The 18,065-nt window shown below is 27.9% G+C and overlaps 4 protein-coding genes and 1 long non-coding RNA gene across 11 annotated transcripts; 2 read left to right on the forward strand and 3 right to left on the reverse strand.

The window, feature by feature from the left end:
* Positions 1 to 23: 23 nt before the first annotated feature.
* LOC117211400 (DNA helicase MCM8-like) lies at positions 24 to 11,584 on the reverse strand. Of its 3 annotated transcripts, none has more exons than XM_033455221.1 (15): positions 11,299 to 11,584; positions 7,379 to 7,519; positions 7,019 to 7,260; positions 6,820 to 6,952; positions 6,480 to 6,730; positions 5,941 to 6,045; positions 5,478 to 5,621; positions 5,181 to 5,400; positions 4,708 to 4,871; positions 4,341 to 4,553; positions 4,139 to 4,263; positions 3,838 to 4,060; positions 3,583 to 3,720; positions 775 to 1,237; positions 24 to 357 (listed from the first exon to the last, which is right to left on the reverse strand). In XM_033455221.1, exons 1-15 carry the CDS (start codon positions 11,372 to 11,374, stop codon positions 170 to 172), a joined length of 2,826 nt encoding a protein of 941 aa, XP_033311112.1. In that variant the 5' UTR covers positions 11,375 to 11,584; the 3' UTR covers positions 24 to 169. The 3 variants fall into 3 exon arrangements, 2 of the variants coding, with proteins under 2 accessions (XP_033311112.1, XP_033311111.1); XR_004488253.1 differs by lacking the exons at positions 24 to 357; positions 775 to 1,237 and adding exons at positions 2,420 to 2,588; positions 2,885 to 3,512 and having other exon boundaries at positions 11,299 to 11,582; XM_033455220.1 differs by lacking the exons at positions 24 to 357; positions 775 to 1,237 and adding an exon at positions 2,420 to 3,512 and having other exon boundaries at positions 11,299 to 11,582.
* LOC117211408 lies at positions 1,448 to 2,269 on the reverse strand. Its single transcript, XM_033455233.1, has 2 exons — positions 1,918 to 2,269; positions 1,448 to 1,857 (listed from the first exon to the last, which is right to left on the reverse strand). Exons 1-2 carry the CDS (start codon positions 2,004 to 2,006, stop codon positions 1,749 to 1,751), a joined length of 198 nt encoding a protein of 65 aa, XP_033311124.1. The 5' UTR covers positions 2,007 to 2,269; the 3' UTR covers positions 1,448 to 1,748.
* LOC117211409 lies at positions 7,833 to 8,996 on the forward strand. The gene is made up of 3 exons (XR_004488255.1): positions 7,833 to 8,241; positions 8,309 to 8,546; positions 8,920 to 8,996. It is a non-coding gene; the product is annotated as an uncharacterized LOC117211409 (long non-coding RNA).
* Positions 11,585 to 11,667: 83 nt separating the features above from the next.
* Positions 11,668 to 13,698, forward strand: LOC117211404 (cyclin-dependent kinase 20-like). The gene is made up of 5 exons (XM_033455230.1): positions 11,668 to 12,370; positions 12,498 to 12,686; positions 12,917 to 13,153; positions 13,230 to 13,457; positions 13,528 to 13,698. The coding sequence occupies exons 1-5, from the start codon at positions 12,185 to 12,187 to the stop codon at positions 13,681 to 13,683; spliced, it is 996 nt and encodes a 331-aa protein (XP_033311121.1). The 5' UTR covers positions 11,668 to 12,184; the 3' UTR covers positions 13,684 to 13,698.
* A 176-nt stretch (positions 13,699 to 13,874) lies between these two features.
* LOC117211403 (39S ribosomal protein L37, mitochondrial) lies at positions 13,875 to 17,224 on the reverse strand. Of its 5 annotated transcripts, none has more exons than XM_033455226.1 (7): positions 17,087 to 17,224; positions 16,362 to 16,535; positions 15,330 to 15,536; positions 15,098 to 15,217; positions 14,906 to 15,012; positions 14,430 to 14,612; positions 13,875 to 14,343 (listed from the first exon to the last, which is right to left on the reverse strand). In XM_033455226.1, exons 2-7 carry the CDS (start codon positions 16,523 to 16,525, stop codon positions 13,922 to 13,924), a joined length of 1,203 nt encoding a protein of 400 aa, XP_033311117.1. In that variant the 5' UTR covers positions 16,526 to 16,535; positions 17,087 to 17,224; the 3' UTR covers positions 13,875 to 13,921. The 5 variants fall into 5 exon arrangements, with proteins under 5 accessions (XP_033311117.1, XP_033311120.1, XP_033311118.1 ...); XM_033455229.1 differs by lacking the exon at positions 17,087 to 17,224 and adding an exon at positions 16,913 to 17,031; XM_033455227.1 differs by lacking the exon at positions 17,087 to 17,224 and adding an exon at positions 16,715 to 16,882.
* Positions 17,225 to 18,065: the final 841 nt, after the last annotated feature.

The following is an 18,065-nucleotide window of genomic DNA, read 5'->3' on the forward strand; positions in this document are numbered from 1 at the left end:
GAGAACACGTATAAAATTTTTAGATACATTTGTGATAACTGATATTCCACAGAAATATATAAACTATACATAGTAAAATAGACTCATAACAGAATGATGAAAGGAAAATGTATATTTGGCACATAAGAAATAGAATATAATAATGGATACATACTGATAAATATTTTGGTTAACATGGTAATGGACACAGCGGTAGACATGGTGATGGACACATTGATAGACACATTGATGGACAAGGTGAGGAACAGCATGGTGAACATGGCGGAGGACATAGTGATGGACATGGTGGAGGACATGACGGTAAACATAGTGATACACGCGGTGAGCATGGTAATGGACATGGTTGACATGGTGGACACGGGGGGCAAGGCGAACACAGTGGCGGACATGGCGGACATGGCGGACATGGCGGACATGGCGGACATGGCGGACATGGCGGACATGATGGACATGGTGGACATGGCGGACACGGCGGACATGGCGGACACAATGATGGACATGGTGGACACTGTGGGGGGCAGCATGGTGTACATGGTGGTGGACATGGTTGTAGGCATGGTGGTGGGCATGGTGGTGGGCATGGTGGTGGGCATGGTGGTGGGCATGGTGGTGGGCATGGTGGTGGGCATGGTGGTGGGCATAGTGGCGGGCATGGTGGCGGGCATGGTGGCGGGCATAGTGGCGGGCATGGTGGCGGGCATGGTGGCGGGCATGGTGGCGGGCATGGTGGTGGGCATGGTGGTAAACATAGTGGTGGGCATGATGGTGGGCATGGTGGTGGGCATGGTGGTGGGCATGGTACACAAATGTTGAAAGAAGTACAAGGTGGTACACAAGGAGCAATACTGCATGGTTGACAGGGTTGACAGGGTGGTAGTTCGATACATACAGGCTTACACTTCGTATTGCTTGAACATATTGCCTTTACATTTGTACAGCAAGATTTTTCTGCACCATTGCAGCATACCAATCTACAATATGCAGCCAAAGCAGCTTCCCTTGCTTGATCAGCACAATAAAATTTCCTTAGTGCAACTTCCATATCTCCCAATTCTGTTAATTTCAACAACGCGTTGCGCCCTGGCATACAAACGGGATATAACTTTGTCATACATTCTGGTCTACCCATACAATCCCACACCATACATCTATCTTGTAAACCATTCCTTTTGATACATTCACATCTATATATAATACCTGCTCGAAAATCAAAACTTTTACATTGTTTAACTGGAATCTGAAATTTAATAATTAAAATTTAGCTCCATATATAAATTGATGTATTAAAAAATATAAAATGATAGAAGGCATTTTTTCCCAAATTTGGTTACAATTATTTTTAGTATTATTCTATTTTGTAACAAGACACTTTCTGTACTGGTACTGAAATATTAATTAATGAAGATTTTAATCTTCATTTTAAAATAAAGCGAAAACCATATTCAAGAAAGTATCTTCAAATTTTAATGAAACTTAGTATATGTACTGTACATGTGCATTCGTTGTATATGTATATATGTGCACATATACTGTATATATATTGTTGGTTTCTATCAGCAAAACTGACTCAATCGATTTTTTTGTTAGGAATAAAAAAAATTTATATTGTAAAAAATTTCTTACGTTTCCTTTAACCAAGATAACTGTATATATTATGTTTATTTTTCGTATCCCTTACTTTTTATGACAATAAATGATTTATACAAAAGCTGTGATTATTGACTCAGGTTTCTTCCCTACTGTACACATTACGCATTTTTAAATCGATTCGTACTTACACAATCAGAAATAGGTGCACAAGGTGAAGAACAAATAACAGGAGGAGGACAAGGTGGCTCATCCCATTCACATGCTTTTCTATAATGAACAAATTATAATTTTATTCATGTTCGTAATTTAGTTTCAACATTTTCTTACTTTCTTTCCATAGAACTAATCAAACATTTTAATTGCGCTAATAATTCTCGTCTTCTATCACAATTAGGACTTTTTCCGTCACAAGGCATTTCTAATGGTAATTATGTTCAAATAATTGAAAACAAAAATTTTGATTTTATCCAAGTTTTATAAAAATCGAAGAATATGAATTTTGTTACATATTCATTATATTTTTAGCATATTTCCACTCTATTTAATTTATTTTTCGTTTTATAACACTGGAATGATTTATTTAAAAAAAAACGACTACATCGTCTGAATATGTCTCCAACACATAATAAATGAATAATATCTTCGCATAAATTTCAATTGTCAGCTATTTCGTATAAATGGTATTATCAAAATTTCATGTATATGACATCATAAAAAATAATATACAACAAAAAAGCAATAAAAAAGGAAAACAATGTCTTGTGGAAGAAGTCCATTATCACGTTGCACACCATCTTGCTATCCGCCTCCTGCATCCTGTATCCAGTACCAGTTACCCTCTTGTCCGTCGTGTGTACCTTACCCATGTGTTCCACCAACTTGTGTAGCATGCCCACCACCATGTAAAATTACGATATGTACGCCACCAGTGCCGTGCGGACCTTGTCCACCAAAATGTATTCCATACTGTCCACCTGCATGTGCTGCACGATGTTTAACTAGAGTTACAGCACGATGTCTTAATTGAATTGTTTCAATGTTAGAAGAATAAAAATTTATGTTGTTTTCGTCCGTCCGGCACAAATTAGGAACGATTACTATGCTAATTTGGATATCAATAATAAATATATTTTATACTTTGGTTAGCAGCAGAACCTTAGATATATATGTATATATTTATATATTACATATAACACTATATAATTATGTAAATGAAATATATAATCATTTATACATGTTAAAAAAGCAAGGCATAAGAGAATTTTATTACACAGATTTTGCAAGGTTACTATACCTCCAGCACGTGTTTCAAAACCAAAGATATATATCCCCAAAAGACCTTGTCGCAGACCTGGTTGTTTTCATAAACCAAAACCAAGATGCTGTCTGTACCTGTATTGGCGTCTTCCGTGTAAAGCTGACTGTTTTGAAGTGTAAAACCGTGTAGAAACTGACAGATAATATAATGTAATGTAAATTTGTTTATTTTATATTATCAACAATAATGCCAAATATAATATTGTAGTACAATCTTATAATAATTTTGAAAAGCATCATCATATCACAACATTTGATGCTAATCATTAATGCTGATCACTGCAAAATATTATTTATTGTTTATTACAATTATAGTGTCCTAAAATTAATGTAACAACATAAATTATTTGGATCTCGAGAAATACAATGAAATAATATAATAAACATTATATATATATATATACTTAATCTAAAGAAATAAATTTGAACGTATTACTATCCATTTTCAATAAAATGCCGTTTTCGTTTAATTTCGCAATAAATTCAGAGAAGTCACTCATCAAAATTTTCTTATCCGATACGATTTCACGCAATCTTTTCATAGAAAATATCTTACTATTGTTAGAAATTGCTTCTTTTCTTAGTATCTGTATAAATTCTTTAATCTTTGAACAAAAAATGCATATTAGTACATCACAGTCTCCCGTTATTGTAAATCTATATTAACTTACTTACTTTTCGATTAGTTATATTTCTTGTACTTGAGGATTGGCAATTTGTAATTTTGTCATCAAACGTATGTTGTAAAATTTCTATCACATCCAAAGCATCTGTTTCTATTGCCTCTGTACGTAATTCCAATTTTGCTCTAGCCTATGTAGGAATTTTAATTTTCGTTTCATGAGAAAAAAGATATTTCAATTCAAAATCTATACATATGTATATGCATAGATTAAAAATTCAAAATAACAAACACAAAAATAATGGAACCTCTGTTAATCGTATCATAGCTTCTAATTGTCTATTACAGACAGATAAACCACCAACTTTATTATTCTGATCTCGAAGCTCTAAATAATAATTTTGTAATATGTTAGCTGCTTCTTTAGTTAACTTCGGCTTAACATATTGCCGTGCATATGCAATATATTTTCTGAGAATTGACTGTGGAATGATATTCGTATTTTCTGCTATAGGAACTTTCAGTCTATCTCTAAAAAATTTATTTATAAAAAATAAATACATGTTTATATATGTTGAACAATTATTATGTCTAATATGTTTTAATTACCTTAATGAAAGTTTAGTTGTATGTGGTATATTTATATGTTGAGACGTACTACTTTGCACACTATTAGTTGCGTTGAAATCACCATGAATTGACATAACATGATTACATAATAAATCATCTATATGCTATTGCAAACAGAAAATATAATCTTAATCAGAAGTATTCACTTGTGTATGTATAACTATTAAATATTAAGTAACACCTTATTCGGTTCATCTAATAATGAAAATATTAGATCAAAACGTGACAAGAGAGGAACACTCATTTTTAAGTTTTGCAGTACTGTTTTACTTCTATTAAATCGACCACCAATCGGATTAGCAGCTGCGAGAATTGATGCTCTAGCAGGAAGAGAACATATTATTCCTGATTTAGCAATGCTTACACTTTGTTGTTCCATAGCTTCTAATAAAACCTATAATTTAAACAATTTGCTTTTTAATATAAAGTGATAAACCATAATCAACTATTCATTATACGAATATGATATTAAGAATGCTAAGTTTTTATTAATTTGATATTTAATAGTTTTATAGCAAAACAGCTCTAAATAGTTCTAACAGCTTTACCGAATGTTGTTTATGCATTTTGTCAAATTCATCAATACAACAACAGCCTCTATCTGTCAAAACTAATGCTCCTGGTTCTAAATTAAATTTATTATTTTTATTTTCTTTTGTTAGCGTTATTGTCAAACCAGAAGATGTACTTGAATTTCCACACACATATACGCCTATAAAAATCATTGTTACAAATTCTTCGATAATATATATATCGAAATATTGGCATCTTGATTTACATCACTTTTATTACCCGTAGCGATTAATGTATTAAAAGATATAAGATTCCATTCAAAAAAAAAGTTGACCTTCACATAATCTTTACGTGTTCATCTACAGGAAAATTAATAACATCGGAATATAAAGCCATTCAACTTTTATAATAGTAACTTCTAAAATAGCGACGTAAACCAAAAAATCAATATCTGCTCAGACATCCTCTATACAATTATATAATAAAATTCTTATTCATTTTGTTGTACCTTTGACAGCAATTCGCTCGCAGGCTTGTAACATTTGCGATTTTCCAAGACCAGGATCACCAACTACTAATACATGAATATTTTCTCGTGATTCTGAGTTTTCTACATTTCCACCAAATAAGCTCAACATCAGTCCGGCCTTGACAATTTCATGACCATATATACTTGGACATAAAGAATGTACCAACAGCGGAAATATATTTGGTGTGTTATATACCTCCTATCAGAATTAATAAAACATAAATACTTCACAGGATAGATTACTTAAATTATAACATATATTTTCAATTCATATACCTTTATTGCTAAATAATCCTTTATTGACATTTCATTATTTATGATATTTTTATCCTGAAGTCTTTGTTTATTATTAATTATCGTAATAGCTTCCATGTACAAAGAAAATGAGATTTTATTTCGAGGCTTTGCATTATTATTACCCTATGTAACAAAGTATGTCAGATCATAACATTGTAATATGAATAAAAAAACATAGATTATATGTTTTTAATAAAATATAGGCGAATTATCTAAAACTAACGATGCAAAAATATGCTTAAAGACAAAAATATTTAGTTAAAATGAGAACATTATAAAATAGAAAAGTTAGTTTCTCAAAAGAATTATTTGAATGTGAAACAATTCCTGTATATAAATGCCCTAACTTACTCAAGAATCGATTACAACAATGAATTAAACACTTAATTGCAAACATTGAAACTCTTTCGTAATCTACCACATATATCTAAGTACACTTTACCTTTATAATTCCTGTTAAAGTAATATCATCTCCAGGCATACAAGTATTGACTAAGTCATCCATTAATTCGATATCAATCGTTCTAGGCATACTTCCTTTACTGTTCTATACGAAAAAAGATATGTACATATATAAAACACGCCAGCAATATTAATGAGTTATAAGTTAATTCATTTTCAACAGTTTTTAAATCTATAAGTAAAATTATTTATTATTTTGTCGCAATATTATTCACACGATCTATATGAAAGAGTAATGCTATGAAGAATCAATTCTTTTATATTATTTACGTTTATGATGAATTATTATGATGAATTATTATGACTATTTTAAAAAATATAATTTTAAAAAATTGCATTTGAATAAAAGTATAAATTTAATTGTTCGAAACAATTTATTCAAAAATTATTGAGTAGTTTTATACATAGTATATAACATAATAAATTTATTAAAATGAATTGTAACTCTGACCTTCATTTATATAAGCATACGCGCACAAAATAAAAATGATCTTTTTTATTTATAATAGAAGTACAAACCTGATCGTTATTTGAAAGTTCTTGTATTTTAATCGTTTGAAATGAGATACTTTTCACCAATGATGAATCTAATATCACACGAAATTTAGATATGCCACATGTATTACATATTCTTGGAACTGTATAAACTCCTAATGGCTGTTTCACTATTTTCTGTAAATTACATTTACGACAAGCGAACATAATCCATTGCGCAAGATGTTTTATGTGGCCTACTCTTATTACACAGCCTCTAATTGATACTAATCTCCCTGTTAAGAAAATTAAATATACAAAAACAGAATTAGGTCAAAATTAAACAAAATTATGATCTTTATTACTCAAGGAATTGTATACATACCGTAAGAATTTGCTTTCAAATCTTGCAAACACATAATCGGTTGCTGATTTAATATTTTTATTCTAACAGTAGAAAGTGTACTTATAATATTTGCAGAGCTTAGACTTTTTCGTGGTACTGTACTTAAAATTTGCTAAAAATACAGAACTTAATATTTCGTGAATAAATATACTAATTATAAAAAATATTATAGGTATACCTGATGTACAGCCAATTTAAAACAATTTAAGATATGCAATGGATTTTCATATATATCTTTCTTAAAATCAGACCATTCATCCATAAAAATTGTATCATTGTATAATTCACATATGTCAATAATAAAAATTATGCCATTTTCTAAATTTTCCAACGAAAGTAATGTTGACAATCGTTGATGTCTGTTTATAAATCTTTCTACTATTTGTATTTTTTTAACAGTATCAGAATCATTTTTATAAACTAAAAGACAAATTATTTTTCCAACATTATTACTTATCTATGAATTATTTTTATATAACTATTGTATTTCAATTTGCCATTAACCCAATTTAATAAAAAATATAAAAAATGTTTCTACCTTCATCAGAAAAAAATAGCTTCCATCCATAGTATGGAATATTGAAATCTACGTAAGTACTATCTACGTTTAATAAATTATATGTTTCAATAGGGTCCAAACGTTGATATTTCTTTTCATCGTTTTGATTGTCATTGTAATCTATAAATTATTAATTATATAGATATAACATAAATAAGTTTATATGTATATCAAAATTAAAATTCCAACAAATAAAAGTTTAATTATTATGCCATTAGAATTTAACGTTTAATGCTTAAATACACTGCTTAAAACAATTAGAGGATTGCTATTATGAACGATTTTATTGCATCAACCAATTAAACGAAAGTAAAAAAATCCTACGGTCTTAATATATTGACATATTATTCATCATTATTGTAATAAAAAATGACTTTAAGTCAATCGTTAAAAGGACTTGCAAACATGAAAATGAAAAACGTCAAAAATCAAAATAAAATCATTCCATACACTAAATTTAACAAAGTGAAAGTAAAAGTATTTTTTAAATTAATCATTTTCAAATATAAATACTTCAATATGTAAGCGATTTCGAATAATTGATGTATGTGTTAGTGGCAACACATTTTCTTAACGATAATATGGCAAGTAGCCCACCGCTATTTAGGTGGAGGAATCAGTAACGGTCTTGACAGGATGCTCGACTGAATATTTGGCAAATCGATCGCCAAGCCGTTGAACTATGAGATGTTGATAATATGACTATTTAGTTAGATAAAGAGTAAGATAGTTTACTAATGGCAAGTGACCCGACCGTGACGTCATATTGCCAGAGGATAAAGACTATGTCTAAGGTTCCAACAGATCTGGCCACAGAATAGGGAAGACAGTAATGCTTTTCGGTAAGCGAACCTATTTTGACAAATTTCTAATATACACAAAAGAAGACATGTTTTGGTGTATGTACAGATAGAACTCAACTTCTCCGATTTCGATGACACTTTTTAATATGTGGTTGGAGGCATGATCCTGAGCAACTTTTTCCTACACATGTTAGTGGTGAACGGCCTCGTCGTCGAAGAAAAGACTTTCACAAAAGTATGGTTCGGGAAAACTCCTTGAGGAACTGCTACAGATTTATATTGTGCCTATCGGAATCATCAAGTTCGCAGCACATGGTTTATTATAGTTTGGAGTTTTTCAACAGGTGAGTCATGGATCAGAATTATATAAATTATTTACTATTTACCATTAATATTTTCTATCTGTTATTTATTATTCCTATATTTATTAAATTTGCTTTTTTGCAAATTGTAAAAATGTTTGGTGATTACATGAACACAAACTATTATTCAGATGGTTGAATAGTAACAGTAAAAAAGCAAAAGAATATTTTTAAGCTATTGAAAAACATAAATAAAATTATTAAATTTTGAGTTTCTGTCAAATATTAACAATAGATACACAAAACAATAATAATACATACACATATGTATTAGATACAGAATTATGCATTTTTTGATTGTTCTTTTTTTTGTTATTCATTATTCGATAAAATTTTAATTGCTAATCATTACAAGTTTATAGACTGACAACTGACAAGCAGAAACAATAGCGTGGCGATCAGCCGATGGTGGCATAGATGCCTAGTCCATGCGTATAGAAAGGGAAAGGCTCCCTGGTAGGTCACTGAGGTCTCCGAAAAATCGCTTACGCGACAACTAAACTTTGTTTTAGTAGAAATGATTTTAGAAAATTGATTTTTCAAATGGCTGAGCTAATTTAACTTGTCAATGGAAACGGATATTCTTTATAAATGCATTAAAGCAAATGTCCTTGTATTGACTTAACTTGCCAGTGAAGATATCCAGCTGAACACCGCTCACGGCCAATTGTATATTGTAAAACTGACGACGTGGGTTTTGGAACAGATACATACAAAGAGTCTATTTACGACATATTTGCGAAAAACTATTACTACTACATAGAGAATTCTACATAGAATTGAGCGTCTGTGATAGCGTATACGTCTATATTAGTTACCAACGAACGGATAAAATGACCTGGTCTCGAAAGCTTTTATTTATATATACAGAGGGTGGAACGTGCTTGAATATTCGAGATGAAAGTTCGTACGTAACATGCATATGCGAGGTTATAAGGAATGTCTTATAACTCAATTAAAAATGAATATCATCAATGCATTGGGTTTGAATTTAGGTTTTTCCAATCGCTTCCGTAAAATGATAACAATTATTCTATTTCGTAAGATAATATCAATTATTCATTTACCTATTATTTTTATAATTAATTTGTTATTATTTCACGTAAGCCCCGCTGTATTGAAAATTCTCACAATAATACACAAACTAATAACTACAGTACTTTTCTAATAAGCATGTTACAAATCATAACACTGTGATACAGTACACATATTCTAGTTTATAATAATAGTTATTTTAATTTAAACGTGATAATAATAAAATAATTTATATAATATAATATTAATATAAATATAATAATAAAATAATAAAATAAGTTAATGGATATCAAATGTGTACAGGTATACATAAAAAACTAATCGAAGATCCATCTTTTTTCTCCTAGATAAGGTAAGCAGTTTATTTTATAGAACTATTTATTTTGTAGAAAAGTTCAATATGCCAATTAAATGCCAAAAATGAAATTTGCCACCCCTAATAATTTAAGAAAAAACATTTCGTGACATTATATTTGAACCACTCTATATAAACATTAAGTCTAATAACTAGACAAGATTATAGCTTTATTTTAAATGAAGGTGGAAGAAAACCACAATAGAAAATTTTTTATAGTTCAACAAATTTTATCTTTTTATGATACAACTATACTTACAAATGTATCCTTAAATACAACTGCACTTTTTGTTAATAAAATCCCATCTTCATTATTTATATTTTAATATTATAAGTGTTAATTTAATTGTCGGTTGCTTCTACATATAAACACCTCTTAAAATATAGTGTTCTATACTTGTTACATTTCTATTGTATATTCCTAATTACGACATATTATAATTGAATACAAATTGCAATTATTCTTTTTCTATCTTAATCTCTTATATCATGAAATGTTAGTAATATATATTATATCTATGAAAATACTTATAAATTCTGATAGTTAATCAAATAGATCAATACCAAGATTATGTAATTAAGCATACATCCAAGCTAATTAAGAATGCTAAATAAAATGAGAAAATTTAAAGATTATTATGTTATTTAGATGCATCATATAGTGGTAAACATCCTAATTATTAGCTATTAACATATTGATTAATATATAAATCGACAAAGATTCACAATTATATTTTCTAAGAGACTACATGGGCTACTACTAATTTGCATTCATCTATTATGAAAATCACCTGTGGTCTACAAGCATATCTTTATTTACATATACACAATATAGGCTATGTAACCTAAAATACAAAAGTATATGATATATGCATAAAAACATTATATACTTAAGACACTGAAAAAAGTATTAACACTATAGCAGTCAATGTTGTAACAGTCAAATTAAGCATAATAATTAAACATCTAAGATAATTTAATAACTTAGAAACCCATATTGATACTTTCATTTATGTATGATCTCCATAAATTCATATTGGCTTTGAGTCATAAATTATTGAGCTTACCTTAATAAGTTTCTTTGAATATAAAAAGAAGCGATATGTGATAAAAAAGACGATCATCATTTCTTCTTTTCACATATAATTAACGTAATTTTACTACATTACAACACACTAAATAATCAACACTTAAAAAAACGTTTCGTATATTTCAAATATTAAAATAAAAATGTGATATACATATGTACAAAAGGTAAAAACAAATTCATTAATTGTATTTGATTATATTTCACTAAATTATTTAAAACTATAGATTTATCAAAATGAACAAAGAATATCTTACTCTTTTTAGATTTTGATGACTTCTTACCAAGATACCATTTGTTCTTATAAAAATTGTTCAGTTTTCTATTACTCATAATTACAAATATCTAATAAATCTCCATTAAAGTTACTATAAAATTTTAGCTACAGAATATATTCTATTCCAATTCCTACATTTCATTCATACATTATAGATACATATATAATTTGTCACTTTTGAAATTTACTAACATATATTATATAAATAGACTATAACTGATTTTCCCACTTATTGCCTTTACTGTTTACATTCATTGACTGCTATAAAACGCTTTGAAAGGATTTAGGGCTCTTTTCCATTTGCGACTAATCGTACATTCTAGCAGCAAAATCACATTCAGTAACACAATTGTTCTGCATGTGAGTATAGCACGTATATATTCCATATCTATGCTTTATAGTCTCACAGGACTGTTCTGACGTCTGATGAAAATTATGTCATATTCGACAATGGGTTTTGTCGTCTTGCGGGACTACTCGCAAGTGGAAAACAGGCTTTAATCACAGCTAACCAAAGGTAAGGTTAGTCAAGCATTTTCAATTGTAACTATGGAAACCATTAGTTGACATCATTAACGTTACTATGTAACGAAACCGAGACCTGGTATTATTACGTATAAGCTTTACAATATATTTATTCAGTTTTTCGTTTATTAAATTATGTCCATAAATTTGAATGAGAGGAAGAGAGAGAAAGATAAAAATTTCAATGAAAGAAAATATATATACTATAAACTTATAAAATTATGTCATATATTTTAACAAATATAGTATATTTGTTAAAAAATAAAAATAGTCTTATTTATCTCTAAAATGCGGAATTATTTTAATATTATAATTGATATTAACTCATAAATATCTTGAATATGGATAGATATATAGTCACAGGGAAAATTGGAAAAGGAGCACAAGGTATTGTTTTAAAAGCACATGATGTGGAAACAGAAAAGGATGTTGCATTAAAAAAGTTATTCTTAAAAAATATTGATAACGGTATATCCATATCCATTATTCGAGAAATAAAAATTTTAAAACAATTAAAACATCCCAATGTATGTTTATCTCAATTATTTTATATATAATATATACATATATAATTCATATAAACAATTTTATAAAAAAGAACTTCTTTATTAATAATATAGAAATAAATTTAATAAAAAAGATTGTTTAATACAGGTCATAGAGTTATTAGATGCTTTCCCTACTGGTTTAGATTTTATAATGGTATTTGAATATATGCCAACAGGGCTATGGGAAATAATAAGAGACAATGATATATTATTAACTCGAGTTCAAGTAAAAATTTATACAAAAATGATTTTAGAGGGCATTGCATATATACATGGAAAAAATATAATACATAGAGTAAGAAATATTTATATTTTTTAATATAAACTTAAGCATAATAATAATAATAATAATAATAGCAACAACAACAACAATAATAATAATAATAAATATACCTGAAGAACTTTAATTACATACATATTAAATTTATACATAGAATGTTATATATTTTTAATTTTTGGTTTATTTACTTTTTACCTTTAAAATTCTATTGAATTATAGTGAGAGTACTAAAATACTATTTTTAGGATTTAAAACCTGCTAATTTACTAATAAATGAAAAAGGTATTTTGAAAATTGCTGATTTTGGTTTAGGAAGATTATTGTGGAAGAATGTAACAAAACCATATTCTCACCAAATTGCCACTAGATGGTATAGAGCACCTGAATTATTATATGGTGCACGATATTATACATCAGCAATTGATATGTGGTCTATTGGATGCATTTTTGGTGAATTATATAACAGATCACCATTATTTCCTGTAAGACATTTCTATTTTTACTCTACTATTGATGGTAATTTTAATATGAACTATATAGTAAACGTCAAACTTACAGGGAGAGACAGATATTGAGCAATTAGCAATAGTTTTAAAATATTTAGGTTCTCCTACGTCAGAAACATGGCCAGATTTAAGTATATTACCTGATTATAACAAAATTACATTTCCATATCATAAGGGAATATCATGGGATGAAATTCTTGAAGATACTGAACAAGAAGCTCTTGATCTAATTAGTAATATTCTTATTTACAATTCATCACAACGTCTGACAGCTGATGAAGTGTGTAATAAAATAAATACAGCAAGCAATTACTAACAAAAATTAAAATATTTCTTATTTCTTATTTCAGGCATTACAACATCCATATTTTCATATTAAACCATATGTTTCTTCAAAACATTTGATAAAACCACAAACTAGTCATCGCTGTCAAACAAAACAGAAAGAAATTAATACAAACATCCAAGCTACTACCCTTTTTAAAAATCTGTTAACTATTATATAATAAATGTTCATATTACACATATAATTAATAAAGCAGAAATATATACACTAAGATATAATATATTATAAGTAACCACACAAATAAATTATACGTTTAACTATAATAAACTTCGAGATTATTTAATTTTAATCATTTTAAAGCTGATAGAATAAGAGCTATAAATATTTTTATAGGTACATAAAGTTTGAATATTTTCTTAAAAAAGATGTACGAGTTTATTGTCAATAATTATCTTATTTTATTTATTTTTATAAAATGCAAGAAATCTATTAAAAACATCACGATTGTAGCCTGTAAGACAAGGTTGCCCATTTTCATATAGAGCTTTTTCATATAATTTTATTGATGGTTCTGACCACCAAAAATTTTTGATTCCTTCTTTGCCATCAATATCTAAGGTATTAAGTTGGTATACAGAGAAATGAAAATTTTGTCCATCTGACTGAACACATTGCACAACAATAGGTTCAGGTAACTTCTTCACATTTAATCCAAACTTTTGTCGGGCACAAGTTGCTGCTACAGTAAATGATTTCATCATTGAACGTGCGTGAATTTGATCTTCAGTGACTGGCAATTCAGTTATATTTTTAACTTCTTCTAGATTGTGATTTATAAAAATAGTGTGAACATTCATTAATGGCGATTCCGTATCAATTGCTATAATGTTAAAATGTACATGTTTAAATTTTCTAATTATGATTTATAAACTATAATGTAGTTTTCTATAACTATAATCAACTTACGATATAAATCCTCAGTGTTATCAATATCTAATTTAGATAAACCAACAGTACAATGTAGTGGGTGAAGATTAGGAAATGCATATTTGTTATCCATATTTACATCAGCTATAGATGCTAGAGGTATCGAAGATGTCATCATTATATCCATTTTTAAGGAAAATTTTATAAAATCGTTTTCTTTCCCTAAAATATACGAAATGACAAATTACGAGCTTGTAAATAGACATATACACGAAAATGTGCTAATAAAATAACATAATTAACTTGTACAAATTATAAAACTAATGATTTTAAAGTTATGAATCATAAATATTCCTAATTGGTTTATAATAATCGTAACTGAAAAAGTCAAATACTTTATAATATTATTGTCTTGCATGATCATTAAAAATAGAAATATTATATATGAATGTGCAACACATATAATACATGAAGTTTAATGTATATTTTATAATATTTTTCTTTTAATAATATACCTATACACATAGATACAAGTCCATCATGAACTATTGATTTGTATTGTACATCATTTAATCCACATAATGATTCACAAAGTTGTAAAAACTTCTTTGTTAAATTATGCCTACAACATATTCTTTGTTATAGAATTAAAATTTTAAATTAAAAAATATGAAGTAAATGTAATCATACGGATGATTCATACTCACATTTTTCTTGTACTAGATATACCATATACTCTTGGAAACACCCAAGCAGGTCGATTAGGATCTTTCAATCGTGGTAATTTTACTTGCTGTGCATCATATATTACAGATGTATAAACAAATCTGAGTAATTAAAATGATTTTTAAATTGAGAAAAGAAAATCATTAGTTGTACATTTCAAATACAATGACTAATGAAATTATATGAAATATAGCCATATTTTTATTAATATACCTTTTTAATAAATTATCTATATTATCTGGAACGTCAGTAATTAGCTCTTGTATATTCTTTGGTAATGCATCATCAAGTTTTAGGGTTTTCGTTAATACACATGCTTGTGGTACACCTTCTTGTAAAACATTCCAATCTTCAATTATCAAACAACTTTTACTATTGGAATTAGATTCTGACTTATTAAAAACAGTTGAATGTTCAATTCTAATATGAAAAAGAAGGAAATGTATTTATAATAAAACTTTATAGCTACAAATTAACAAAGTGTTTCTCAATTCATAAATATATATTGTCAATTAACTAAAGAAAAATTAATAACATATATATATATGAACACGAAATACTATATTAAGGATTCATTAATTTCGTTGAATACAAACGAATATTTAATAGCATTTGTTGCTAAGTACTTATCTTAAAAGGAGTTTGTAACCTTCTATACAGTTATATTATAGTATTATTGGTGTTTTTATAGATATCAATGTCCTTAAAAATAAATTCTTATAAAGTAAAATATTATAATTATTAATAAGATTTAATATTCATTTCAATAAGATTTAATATTATTATCTTAATAAGATTAATATAATAATAATAAGAGTTATAATTTAATATTCTTCCAAATTTCGATACAAAAGATACATTTAACTGTAAAAATTACTACAATGTCCAAAATTACAAAAAGTAAATACATCAAGCAATATCTTTCTCAAAATAATCTTTCTATAGAATAATTTGCAAGTTAGGTAAATTATATTTATATTATTTTGTGTCACTTGACAAAATAATTTTTAAAATTAAGTAACATTCAATGATTTAAGTTATGAAGTTATTTAGATTAAGGATATAAATATGTTATTAACCTTTCATTATTAATTAAGTAAAACAATGTTTTCTAGAAATTTTATGAAACAAACAACATAAAGTATAAAGAAATAAATATAAAAACAATGAAAGATAAATATTAAAATAACAAATTAAATAAGATGTATATTATAATATACCTCAGTGATATATGAAACATTTTACCTTTTTGCTGATATTAATTCTGTAGCATCATGTACTGTAAAATTCATAGATTTCAAAATTTTTTCTGCTTTAGTTACTTGCACACATCTTTCTCGTTGATGTTGCCATAAATATCTTATTGCTTTACCTATGTGTTGTTTATATAATAATTGTGTGAACTTCATTATAATTTATCTAAAAAAAAAAAAATGATAATTTACGTCATTATAGAGAGTAACTGAGAGTTTTGTTTAATTAAATTTCATTTCACTGTTTTTAGTCAATTATGTACTTTAGAATATTGCTGATATAGGTTAAGTAGAACTAGTCTTTTCTAAGAATAAGAAATACATAGTATTTGTTTCCTACTCTACCTCTTTCTTCTGCTCTTCTCTCCCTTTTCAAAATTATTGAAACAATTTTAACTCCTTAGTTTAAATTAACAACAATTTAATAATTATTATATGAGTAAACTTTTATCCATATTACAATGTATCTACTATACAAATGTATGTTTAATAATTATATTATGAACATGATAATTCCATTAATGTTTTATATTAATATATTACTGAGAAATATCATGACGGTAGATATGAATACAATATTGTCGAGATAAATTTGTAATTTTTAATATCAATAATTCAAATATCACTCAAATACTATCAAAGAATATATACACAGGCTACAGTCATACATATAAACAAGTCTGGAGACTTGTTGGGGAATAACAGAAAAGAAGTTACCTCTCTGGTTTTGGTATATGAGTGTTGGACCTATTTATACATATGATCATAGCCGAACCTGTATACACGACTGTGATGGCAACACTGCTTTTGTATGCATCGAAAGTCCTATTTTATTGCACTGAAATAAGTAGATTATCATTAATATCTTCCTTAAAAAAATTGATAGAGATATACTTAACTTTTAAAATAAGTTATAATAAAAATAATGATATTAATATAATTGTAGGGCAATGAAAATGAAATATAAATATTGGGAATAATAGAAATAACATATGTATAAACCTTTGGAAGGTATTAAAGGTGTTTGCCTGTATGTGAAATATTTACACTGTTTAAAGGGAATGTAAATGTACTGCAAAATAAGTAAGAATTGAAATATAGCTTCAAAAATAAATAAATAAAAATATTTAAAAAATGAAATTATCTAAATGAAAGAGGTTACAACTAAGTGAATACATAGCATAAGTGAAGATGAGCCATGGACATAAGAATATAGGGAACGAGTAATAACTGAGGGGTGGTGAAGCTATTTCTGGGGAGCGGGGAACGTAGTATTTTGGGGCCGCATTGATAATTAGTCGTGGTAGCGCAAACGCAATCTCTTAGTCTCATCGAGTAAGAGTAAATTAGTGTAACTAGTTTTCTCCTTCTGACATGCATCATTGAGTCAGTCACTAAGTCACCAATAACCAATGTAGCCCCAAAGTATCACCTGACCATGTTCCCAGTTCCCTGGAAGTAACTTCACACTCCTTGCCTGAACTAGGCATTTAAGCTCGATTCTTATATTCCTATGACCATAAATAACTGAGCAATAAGAATAATTCACGAGAAATAATTAGAATTTTTGCAAATATGAACAAAATTTTCATGTCAATATTTGTAAAACATGATAAATTTCGCACACCACTCTAGAGGTAGCGCATTATCGTTTTTAATTTTTAGTAATAATATAAGTGCTAGGATTTCATAATTC

The sequence above is a fragment of the Bombus bifarius genome, unplaced genomic scaffold (assembly GCF_011952205.1).
Source record: "Bombus bifarius isolate JDL3187 unplaced genomic scaffold, Bbif_JDL3187 scf7180000008233, whole genome shotgun sequence".
Taxonomy (NCBI): Eukaryota; Metazoa; Arthropoda; class Insecta; order Hymenoptera; family Apidae; genus Bombus; species Bombus bifarius.